This window comes from Branchiostoma belcheri, unplaced genomic scaffold (assembly GCF_001625305.1).
Source record: "Branchiostoma belcheri isolate BF01 breed outbred unplaced genomic scaffold, Haploidv18h27 scaffold12, whole genome shotgun sequence".
Classification (NCBI taxonomy): Eukaryota; Metazoa; Chordata; class Leptocardii; order Amphioxiformes; family Branchiostomatidae; genus Branchiostoma; species Branchiostoma belcheri.
This window is the reverse complement of record NW_017802602.1, coordinates 3263328-3274870: the sequence shown is the minus strand read 5'-3', so window position 1 is coordinate 3274870 and position 11543 is coordinate 3263328. Positions and strand designations below refer to the sequence as shown.

The 11543-nt window shown below is 41.4% G+C and overlaps 1 protein-coding gene across 1 annotated transcript in view; it reads right to left on the bottom strand.

The window, feature by feature from the left end:
- LOC109462684 overlaps positions 1-11543 on the bottom strand; it is a 49927-nt gene continuing 38384 nt past the window's right edge. The window contains 15 exon segments of the mRNA XM_019759244.1: positions 1-330; positions 806-928; positions 1755-1840; positions 2969-3187; positions 3658-3860; positions 4145-4297; positions 4693-4851; positions 5374-5473; positions 5783-6025; positions 6384-6555; positions 9185-9462; positions 9808-9964; positions 10712-10840; positions 11300-11469; positions 11472-11511. Coding sequence (XP_019614803.1) covers positions 1-330; positions 806-928; positions 1755-1840; positions 2969-3187; positions 3658-3860; positions 4145-4297; positions 4693-4851; positions 5374-5473; positions 5783-6025; positions 6384-6555; positions 9185-9462; positions 9808-9964; positions 10712-10840; positions 11300-11469; positions 11472-11511 — 2562 coding nt within the window.

Sequence of the window (11543 nt, the reverse complement as noted above, 5' to 3'; positions counted from 1 at the left end):
CTAAACAAATTCCAGCTCATTCAACAGAACCATGGACAACCGACTGTTAATCCGACGTTCCTTGTTCTGCCCGGTTGCACCCGCCTCTCTGTCCGGCCCCGCGCCGGGTACATCCGCCCTCGAGCTCACCACCTGTCCAGGCAAGTCCCCCAAACTTTCCACCGACTCAGACACCAGCTTGTGGTAGTTCATGTTGAGTTCTAAGAAGCTTGTTTGGGAGAATGGCGTCTCGGTGCCAGGCCTGTACTCAGCCGGTCCAGGCAGGGATGTTGTCTCCCCCTCCAGGAGGCTGTGGTACCGCCCGAAATAGTCTGGCAGAATGTCTTCACCCTGGGATGTAAAATAGAATCGAATTCGTCAGGGAAGAAACTCCAATGCTATTGGGTAGAGATCCTGTCAGTAGTCTTTGTCAGTAGAGATTTGCTGGCATCATTGGTACAATCTGTGATTCATGTTCAGAATGATACATGACTAGTACAGCATTGAAAGATATTTAGGGTCTATGGCAAAAATGATACCTGTAGCTACTACATGTAGTAATGTGATGGAATGTTTAACTTTTAGGATATGCTGGGCAAAGCAAAGTTATAGACCTTATCCTCTCTGCCTTGATCAGAGTCTCTACCCTGACATACATGTATTCATCATGAATAACTCTTGTTATATACAATGTACATTATACAAAAGAGTAAGAGTCCTTCACAGTGTGAGTGGATCAAGACTTACAATCCAGTCTTATAACATGCAGCTGGTACTTACTGTACAAAACTGGTGTGTATAGACAAAAGACAATGAAGAAACCTACAGAGAAGTATTTTGCAGTGTGGTACTCCAGGTCATCGATGGCATACTCCCGTTGAGCCTCCGGAGTGATGTACAAACGGTACACCGACGAGACAAACTGGTCAATACGCTCAGGAAACGTCACCTGGATAGAGATATAGCATCAAAAGTGACACATTGAACGTCAAAATTGCACAATGTGTCTCACTATAAATGTGATAATAAAGATACAATGTATGTTGCAACACATTGTGCACATGTAACATTGACATGTCATCTGGGTAGAGACATAGCGTCAAAAGTGATAACATTTTGTACATTGTATCTCAATGTGATAATAAAGATACAAAATGTATATTGTAACACATTGTGCACATGTAACATTGACATGTTACATGTGCACCTCCTAGCAATTCTGAACAGAACTGCAGATAGATGACACAGTACTAGTATCTCACATGTATTCCAGTACATACATGAAGATACGGGTAACACGAAATGCATTTGTCATTAATTAAAAAAAGAAACAATGCACTTGTTGTCTTAATTGCTATTATGGCAATCATACAAGTGACTGCTTAGTCCTATCATTTGATATCTATTGATACAATACATATTTAAGTAAAACACGTGTGGTACCTCAATTTGTTTAGCAGCCACATACAAGTAGGAGTCCTTCCTTGCTCGCGGCCCCCTGGCATTTTTGTTCAGAACTGCATTATTTGGGTCTGTAGGTAGAGCTGGTGATAGTGGCTCCGCTAATCCAAACATCTTCTTAGCACGCTGAGAGGAAATTTTAGTGAAATTCACATCATGTCAAAATTTACTGTAAGTTTTTTTCATTTGTTGGGACAGCTATTTTGAAAAATGCAAGATAAAATTCATAATTCATCGCAGTTACATGTATAGGATCAAAACTTTGGCTTGTACAATGATGATACTATAATTTTTGTTATGCAATGGATACTTACCCCCAACATGAAGTCCAATATTTCATACTCATTTGACTGCTTGTCATTGTCTCTCTTAACTTCCTCAAAGGATGTCGTCAGCACTCCTAGAGATCGACGTACAAAAAGTCACAAAATCAGTGATATGCCTGCCATATCCCTACATGACACAGCACTTCTGTCCCACTACATATGGGAAAATTACTGCACTTTTTTACACACATCTGTCCGTCATATCACTACAGTTCAATCTGCAATGTACATGTGCTAGCACATTGGCAGAGAATATTGTAATAATCAAATAATCAAAAAATATTATAACAATAATCAAACTTTTCACAGATTTCAGGCTCCACCTTCCATTGCCCTACATGTAGCCACAGTGAGTTATCAACCCACTCCTCCTTCAGCCTTAAAAGGCTATGGGACTACCTTTACAACAAAGGCCGGGATTCAAACTATTAACTTTTTGGTAGAGGTCAGACTTACCTACCCCCACCCCAACCATGCAAACTTGGTCCTTTAATTTTGAAGGAAAGAGAGTATTGAGCTTGCACAAAATCCAGACTTTTCACAGATTTCGGGCTCCACTTTCGAATACATTCCCAGGCCACAGTGAGTCATCAACCCACTACTCCCATGGCCTCAAAAAGGCTGCGGGACTACAATTTTTGTACCTTTACCCTTTATAATTGTACAAGGAGACAACAAAGGCCAGAAGTTAAACTCTTAACTTTTACATTGTACATGTAGGTCGAGGCAGAGTTGTCCCAATCCCCACTGTAACCAATGTAAGAAACAGGAGGAGCCAGTAAAAACCCTTCTGGTCCCGGGCCGGGGTTCGAACTCACGACTTCCCAGGCACCAGAGCTTCATAACCAGATGCTCTAACCACTCCGCTAAAAGGTCTAGACCCATCGGCCGGGTCAGTTGGTAGCGTCTATAAATCCCCCACTGTTACACTACTCCCCCTTTCTTTTTTAAGATTCGTCCTCGAATCTTCCGAATTCGACATCCCTGGAGTGGCACTCTTTGCCAGAACTACCAGGGCCGGTGTGGGAACCACTGTAAGAAACAGGAGGAGGCAGTAAAAACCCCTCTGGTCCCGGGCCGGGGTTCGAACCCACAACCTCTCGAGTCCCAGTCAGACACTCTAACCGCTCGGCCGTAAAGGTCTAGACTGTTACACCAACCATGCACACATGCTTTTCAGATTAAAACTTAGTCAAACTTACCGACAAACACGTTGAGAATGACAAACGCCATGGAGAGCGTAAAGCTCACAAACAGGATCGTCCCCATGAAGGGTTTGACTGCGATGATCTCCTCCACCTCAAAATAACCCATCGTTGTTGCAACCATAGTCTCGACAGCGTGGGCAAAACTTGAGAAGGTCTTGAGGTGGATCCCAAGCACCAGGTACCCCAGTGTGGAAAACGACACCAACAGTATGGCTGGGGAAAGAAGAGCCTTTTATGAGATTTAGCTTGTTTTTTCGTGAAGCTAAAAAAATTATTAAAAATTTGGTTTACAAAACAAATTATACTACACTATACACAGTATATAGTATTACATGTAATTATGTAGTCACTATAATGTTACACTTGAGTCTCAATTTTGGGATTTTTTTTTTCATTTTGCTCTGTCCCCTTTCACAAAATGTTACCACTTTTGACAAATGCTACATTCTTGCTACATGTATCATAATGATTATAAAATTTCATGTAATAGAAAATTTTGGGTAAGAAATTAAAAAATCTCTAATACTAGGAATACTTATAAAAGGACAAAGAATAAACTCAGAGTCATTATTATCAGGACTTTGAAACAAGTCCAAAAACTTAGAGGGAAGGGGTATGTATATTCTAAACTGCAGCATCCATCCGGCTAGCTACAATAACATACATCACAATTCTGAACCCACCTATGATGACAGTAAAGGCGGTGAGTTCATTGGAGCAGTGTCTGATGGTGGAGGACAGGAGGGACATCCTGCGGTTGAATCGCAGCAGGCGGAACAATTTCAAGGTCGCAGCGTAGACCAGACACGAGACCAGATACTCGTACAACTGGTTCCAACCGGTCACATACTGCAGGTTAATGAAGGTCTTGTCTCTCCCATTCGCCCTGAAGTCAAAATATAATTACAAATTATAAATTAAAGATGTTATATAAAAAAAAGTCACAGAATCTGAAAGATGGTCTTCCGTAAAGTTTCTTAAGTATTATACATGTTCTGTAGCTTTTCTCTTTCAATTCCTATAAGACTATCAAAAATTTGTTTAACTTTTCATTTTTCATCAATTAATAGTTTGTAATTATAAACCTGACGAAAGGTAAGTTGCTTGAGTAACTGTTTTTTTGGGCAAATCTTATTACCTTCATCTGAAGTATGTAGTACGTGTTCTCACCTGGCAAAGTCGTTCAGAAGACTATTGGTGACGACCAGCTTGTAGAAATATGCCACGATGGCAGCGATGGAGACAGCAATGATGAACAGTTCCATCCAGTTCCAAATGTCGGCAAAGTACTTAGTACGATCTCTGCACAGCTCCCGCATTTCCCTGAAAAGAAAGTTGATTAATTTTTCATTGCTCAATGTTGTACAATTATTGGTATATTGAGTTTATTGACTTCGTTCACAATTCAGTAAAATCATGTATGGCATGGTACAATCATGTATGGCAACTATGACAAAGTAATCGACATAAATAATTTTTTGCAATAGTCTATTCTAAACATGATCACCACGTAAATGGGGTATTGACATAATGTATGTTAAATGTTTTCTGTCTGTTAGAAAACATTCTCTTTTGTGAAACACTACGGTAACCATAATATATTTGCCTATTAGAAGTATGTAGTACTACATGTTGTAGATATGGAGTTGGGGCAAGACATAATTGGATAGAAAATGTCCAAAACAACACTTCAGAATCTATAAATCTGTGTTCGTTACCTGTACATAAAGTACAGAAGGAATCCGAAGTAGACCACTTGGCAGACCAGCTTCAGTGTGTCCAGGCTCGAGTAGTAGCTGAGGAGCCGAACAGGACTAATCTTGTAGGAGGGCATCATATTTCCCGAGGGAAGGACTTCCAGGAGAAAACGGGTGTAGCTGAACAGGTTCACCTTTGAATGGAAAATTAATTTATTAGATTGTAGCAGAATTGGGTGTAATACAGCTAGCTACTGCCACACTGCATGCCTGGGAAGGTGGTGTAAAGGGCTGTTATACCGGCTACACCGATACAGAATTAAAAAAAAAACTTTTTCAAACATAGATTTCTTTCAATATTAAGTTTTAATACTTAATAAGAATAATACTTCAACACTTCCTCTTGCAACAAATTGAATGTGCATTTGTTCATTTTAAAATCAGCATCATCCTGAACCGTTACGTTGCTGAAGGTTAGGCATCCAGGTAAACAATAATATATGAGAAATGAAACTCTACTGCTGGATGAATTATGCAGATTACTTCCGGAGATCACATAATGAACTGTGTTAAAATTTCAAGCAAAAAGGCAGATCATTCTTCAACATTTTGCAGGAAGAGTCAACAGACTAAACGTAAAAATCTACCTGTGCATTGTAGATGGAGAATTCCACCACCACAGCCCTGGTGTTCCTATCCAGCCACCCTTCTGCCTGTAACTGCTGCATCCTCTGTGCCAGTTCCTGTTTATCTCCATCCAGATGTACGACGTAGCCTCCCCCTGTGTAGATGGCCAGGACACCTGTACAAAATCAACAATTTTGTGGTATAATACAGAACATGCACGTAAATTCATACTAACAGTAAATTCATTTGGTCACACCCCACGAATGTCAAAGAACATACTTATTGAAAAGAGTAGGGTGTGAGAGGTTCAAAAACATACAGGCTTACGGCTGCACCTGGGGTCATATTGAGGTCACTTGCATGGGTTAGTGCCGAATGGCAGCCGCTCCAGACCTTTGCAATTCAGCCCCACCAATTATAAGCTCCTCACAATTCAGCCTTTGGCTGCAAAGAGAGTAGCTGCCCCACCCAATAACCCAACAACCACAGAGAAACTCTATTATAATAGAGATCATTCTGAAGGCCCCGTTTTCCTTACCTTCAAATGGATAGGACTCTATCTCTGAGGAATGTGTGTAGGAATACTCCAGTCTTCCAACATCAACAGTTTGGTTGTAGTTTATATATTCTTCCCAGCCAGGCTTGTAGCTCCCGTAGTCTTCATTGTCCCAGGAATATTCAGTGGTGCAGGGTATCTCCACTAGTGACGTGGTTCTCTCACAGCCACCTGGTGTTATAGGGAGGAGAGAAGAAACAAATGAGACTCAGTGAACAAATGAACAAAGAAAGGAAGGAAGGGAGGACAGAAGGAAAAAAAGAAGGGAAGGAACGAATGAACAACCAATAAGGAAGTCAGGAAAGAAGGGAGGACAGAAGGAAGAAAAGAAGGGAAGGAAGGAAGGTACAATGGAAGGAAGGAAGGAAGGAAGGAAGGAAGGAAGGAAGGAAGGAAGGAAGGAAGGAAGGAAGGAAGGAAATATAAATGGAAACATCATCACAAAAATTTCATTTGAAGCAAAAAATCTTTAGTTTTGGGCTTTTGGCACCAAAATACTACAGCAGGGGTCTTCTTAGTCTGCTCTTACCTTCCTTAACCCTGAGCTGCCTAAGGATGGCATACCCCACCAGCATGGAGAGTTTGTCAGCCACCAGCGGCCCAATGTTGTCTGCAGGCTGGCTGTTGTACCAGTGACCGGGTTGGAGCCCGTCGAGGAGCGGACCTTGAGCCCAGGCCCAGAACTGGTCTGTAGTCTTAATCTGGGGATAACATACATTATACAGTACAGCTCGCGTTAGAATTAACGGGTAACGCATTACTCACGCGTTAGTCACGCGGTACAGACGTGGCATTTACGCGGTACTAACCCGTCACAGTAATGCGTGAGTAACGCATTTCATGCATCCGAGTTCTGCTGAAGCTTCTCGTTACTGCGTGATATCGCGGCATCTTATACCATATAGTGTGTGATTAAGTGCCCCGCCCTGTATATATAATATAGATATATATCTACTTTTTCTAACCTTCAGCCTGTTACTGTTTGTCACTTAATGAGTATTGGTTATGGCATAAGGTTAATCTTGTGAGACCAGGAACATATTTTTAAACCTTCAGCCTGCTAAGGTAAGCTGTTTGGAGCCAAATTTGTATCATTAATGGGATAATGCCACAGGGAAAAGGTTAATCTTCTGAGCCTTAGCCAATAACTCCTATGTGGTCTTATTTCATTTAATTTTCATTGCTGTTAATCTTGAGAGAAAATTTTTTTTTCTTCATTTTTAGCACTTACACTGATTCAGAAAGCCATGTCTGTACATGTGATAAGTGCACAGTTGTGTGGCCCAAGGGCTAAAGAAACAGAGATGGGTGCCGCCCTATACACCATACAGTGTGGGAAGAACTTAAACTTATCAGAGCATGTTAATATGTTACCTGTTCAAAGTTCTTGAGAAACGTTTCTTGCAGAGTTTGGCGCAGCCAGTAGCCGTGTTCGTCCCTGCTGAAGTAACTAATGGCCACAATGATGAACACATACAGCAGGTAAACCACAATCTCCCTGGGGACATGGAGATGTGAGGATAACAGTAAGTATCAAATAGCAAACTTCTTTACAAAAATGTATGTGTAAACACATGTTTAACAAGGGCCAACATTTAGATGACCGTCTTTCATCTCCATCAGGGCATTTATGACTGGTTTATGTGCACCAAAGCTTGGTGTTACTTGCCATGGTTCACTGTGCACTGAAGCAAAGTGTTACTGCATGCATGGTTCACTGTGCGTTACTTTAAATTTGGGATTGCCTTTTTAACACTAACACCTAGCTATATACACTGTACTATGATCCAAAGAACGAAAGAAATGGAATGTAAAACAGTATCAACTGTATCTGTATAACTGGTAACATCCATGTCCATAATATCCCCAGGGTCCATAATATCGCCACCTTGAGAAAAAGTGTGCTTTAAGATATTTTTACTGCAACATACTTTTGGTATGCACTCCTGCACACATCAAATGTACCTACCTAGGGTATGTTGCAGTAAAAATATCTTAAAGCACACTTTTTCTCAAGGTGGCCATATTATGGACCGTGGTGATATTATGGACACAGATGTTACATGTATAACCACCCTTTGGAGTAACAGATCAACCTTTCATGTTTGTACTTGAGTCTATTTTCTACTAGGAGAGTAGAAGTTACCTTATAATACTGTACATCTTGAGTTCCTTGTTCCTGAGTGCTCGCGCAACTTCAAGATCGGCCTCGTCTGGTGGAGCCTGGTCGTCCATTGGACTGCGATCTAGCTCATGAAGAAAATACGTTAACACTTTTTATTGTTTGCCATTGTGCACAATCTATTTGATCATTGATAAATGTAAACACCAGGCACTTGGAGACTTTGTATTCATTTCTGTGTTCCTTTACTAGGGTAGCTCCTTGCTTTTCAGAGGCTTTCTATAATAAGCTAAAAGAAAGTAGAAAATGTTAAGTTAAGTTAAAGCCCTCCTGAACCATCAGCATGGTTGCATATGGCAGCGCACATCTCCGTTTTGTAGCCACACAATTGTGCAATCACTTCTGCCGGGGGCTAGACCAATGGTAGTGGTATGTGTTTAGCTCCCATACTTTCTCAAATGATGAGTGCTAAGCAGAGAAAGCAGTATGTACCATTTTTAAAGTCTCTGGCATGACTCGGCCGGGGATTGAACTCATGACCTACCGAATGCAAGGCAAGCACTCTACCCACTTGGCCATTGCACAGAAAATGACTTTTAAAAATTGTAGATTTAAAAGAAACATTTCTCACCTGTCTTGAGGTGCATAAACTCCTCGTCAGGCTCCAAGTCTGGGTCCATCTCCATCTGTTCTTCATCATCATCAGTATCATCATCATCATCATCGCTCGACTTGATGAACGTGGCCACAAACAAGCCCAGGAGGAAAACCTGACAAACAAGAAATCAGAAATTTTAGACTTCCAGGAAGTGGTATCTGTAAATGTATTGAAATTATTTCAACCATTTTTTATAAGTCGGATAAGCAACAATAGCTGGGAGTCAATACATGTACTTATCTTTCAACAAAGCATGGTACATTTTTCTACAAATATCTGTTAAAACGTGTGGTTTAAACATCATAATACCACATGACAATAAAATTAAGTCAAAACAAAACAGAACAATGCTTTGACAATTGCAATCTACTATAGAAATTGACACGGTTTACAAATATTGAACATTTTTTGCACATAGCTACCAATGCTCTATACATCAATGTTAACTTACAGAACAATACAGTACACAAAAACATGCTGGCAGGTAGACTACATGTATATGTTATTGACTTTCTTCAACTTTGGCTATGATCTAAACAGTGTCTGTAACACTTGCCTTGATTGGTTGAGTCACGAGGACGGAGGAGGAAAAGGACACGACCATGGAGGTGATCCATTTTGTCGCCGTCTCGTTCCCGAACTGGATCCCGTAGAAAATCACAAAAGTCGTGGACGTTCCCACCGCCAGGAAGACAAGGATCCAAGCGACTATGACCCCCCACCACGGGAAGGTGAACTTCTTCTTCTTTTTCTTGCTGTTGTCTTCTTTTGTGGTTTCTTCATTAGACTGAAAAGGTCCCCTGATGCTGTCTGCGGTCTGTGGAGCATCTGAGTGTGTGGTTGGATGAATGGTGTTGGCAAGTTAAAATGATTAAAATTGGGGGGGAGACATTAAGTACTGTTCTCAAAAAAGTAAGGAGAGCCTAAAAAGTCAAAAGAGCCTCCAAATTACCATGAGCATGTGCATATATGGTTAATATGATCTAATCACCAAGCAGATGTTTGAAAGGGCTGAAAATTTGCACCCAACTTGTATTTATAGGGCACAGAGAGGGTCAGTTGAAGAATGTCACAGGAAAGAGCAGTGATTTGGCCTCCTGCAACATCTGCAATAGTTCATAGCTATTCAAAGACTGTGATTTGAAAAAGAAAAGCATTTTAAAGCCCTGAAACCTTTGTTAGAGAACGTTGCCTTGTCGGTGTCCTGTTGCTCCAGAGCTACCCTGATCCGCGATGGTCTCTTCCTCCGCGGGCGAGACTTACGGAACAGCTGAACGATGATCAGGTTTACGGGGAAGGTGATGAGGTTGGACATCAGGCCCACTCCAATCTGACAACAGGCAATCAGAGATTTCAAACTTCCAAGAAGTGGGTATAATTTACATTGTTGAATTATGTGGCGTCTGTGGTGTAGTGGATAGAGCGTCCGACTGTCAAGCAAGAAGACCCAGGTTCAATCCCCAAGGTTGGACCCAAACATGTCCGGACATGCACCCAGACGTTGTGCCCTTGGGAAAGGCACCTAACACGCATTTCCCCCCCCCCTCAGTTAGAGGGTTCCAGGGCCTTACTAGGGTTTGGGTTGGCGTTAGGAAGAGCATCCAGCCGTAAAAATCTTGCTTCAAAAAAAAAAGACTTGTACTTGGTGCAAGCACGTCTAACCCCCGGTTGGGGAAAAATGACGTTAAATTCGGTTAAAAAAAAATTATGTCATAGAATGAACTTATTACACATACAGTTATAGGGAATACTGGGTCAATCAAGTACAACCCAATATCTTCCTTCTCACTTTGGAACCCAAACCTATCATTAATTAGCACCACCTATACAATATTCCCACATCAGAAATAACAACAGTGAATTAAGAAGATACTGTACTTTTTGTGCCATACTATCTTATTTTTATGTCTAGCAACATGATAAAGCTTTGCTGTCTGATGGAAAACATTAACTTCAACACCACCAAACTTTCAGCACCGAGGACAGAGATCTAACAACATTGTAATGCCCTGTAGAAAAATCTTTATCGATTGATAGAACAGAGTAAATGCTGCATATCTAAGAGTAATTTTCATACCTGTTCTGCACTGAGTATCAAAGGTCCTATCCTGATGGCATTAGAGGATGGCTGGTCAGGCAGGATGCCGTACCACATGGCACTCACCAACATGGCACACATCAGCAGGGACAGGCAGGTGGCCAGTCGCTGGGGGGCAGGAAGGAAGCAAAAAGAAACAAACTCAAACCAGTTCAGCTTACTGAAGAGCTTACAGAGAAAACAGACACTATGTACACAGTATTTGTGGAGAAATTTCCCTAGCTCTTTTTGACAAGTATAATGAATCGTAGACCACGCACAGCTTAACATAATGTCCCAAGGACTGTGACCCTTTCCAGCAGTCAGGTTAGCCTGGATTGAGGCTTCACACATCCAAATTCTTGGTTCTTAGGTTCAAACTTGTAAATCTTAAACATCATCATGCAAATAAGATGCATTCAATTTGGTGTTGTTGTTTTTTAATGGGTAATGGATAATGTCTGATTCAAGTTTTTCTCCTAGCTCTCTGTTACCCTGATACTTGATTTGGATACTGTATCTATTTAGTGTGAATACTAGTAAGTTGTGTATAAGCACTATGATGTAACTTTACTACACAAGACCTACCTGAAGCCGAGTGAAGCGGCTGTGAGGAGGCCTGAGGAAGACTGAGAACCAGATGTGCTCATCCTCGATGTCTCTGGTTGTCTTGGAGGTGAAGAGATGTTGGAAGGACAGGGCCTGCTCTCTACCAGCCACAGGCAGCAGGCGGCTCACCTGGGGGTACAGTTTTGTACATGTATATAGTTGGTCAGACATGGATGGGGAGGGGTAGTAGCCTGGGTGTCAGACCTTGTGTGATGCGATACTC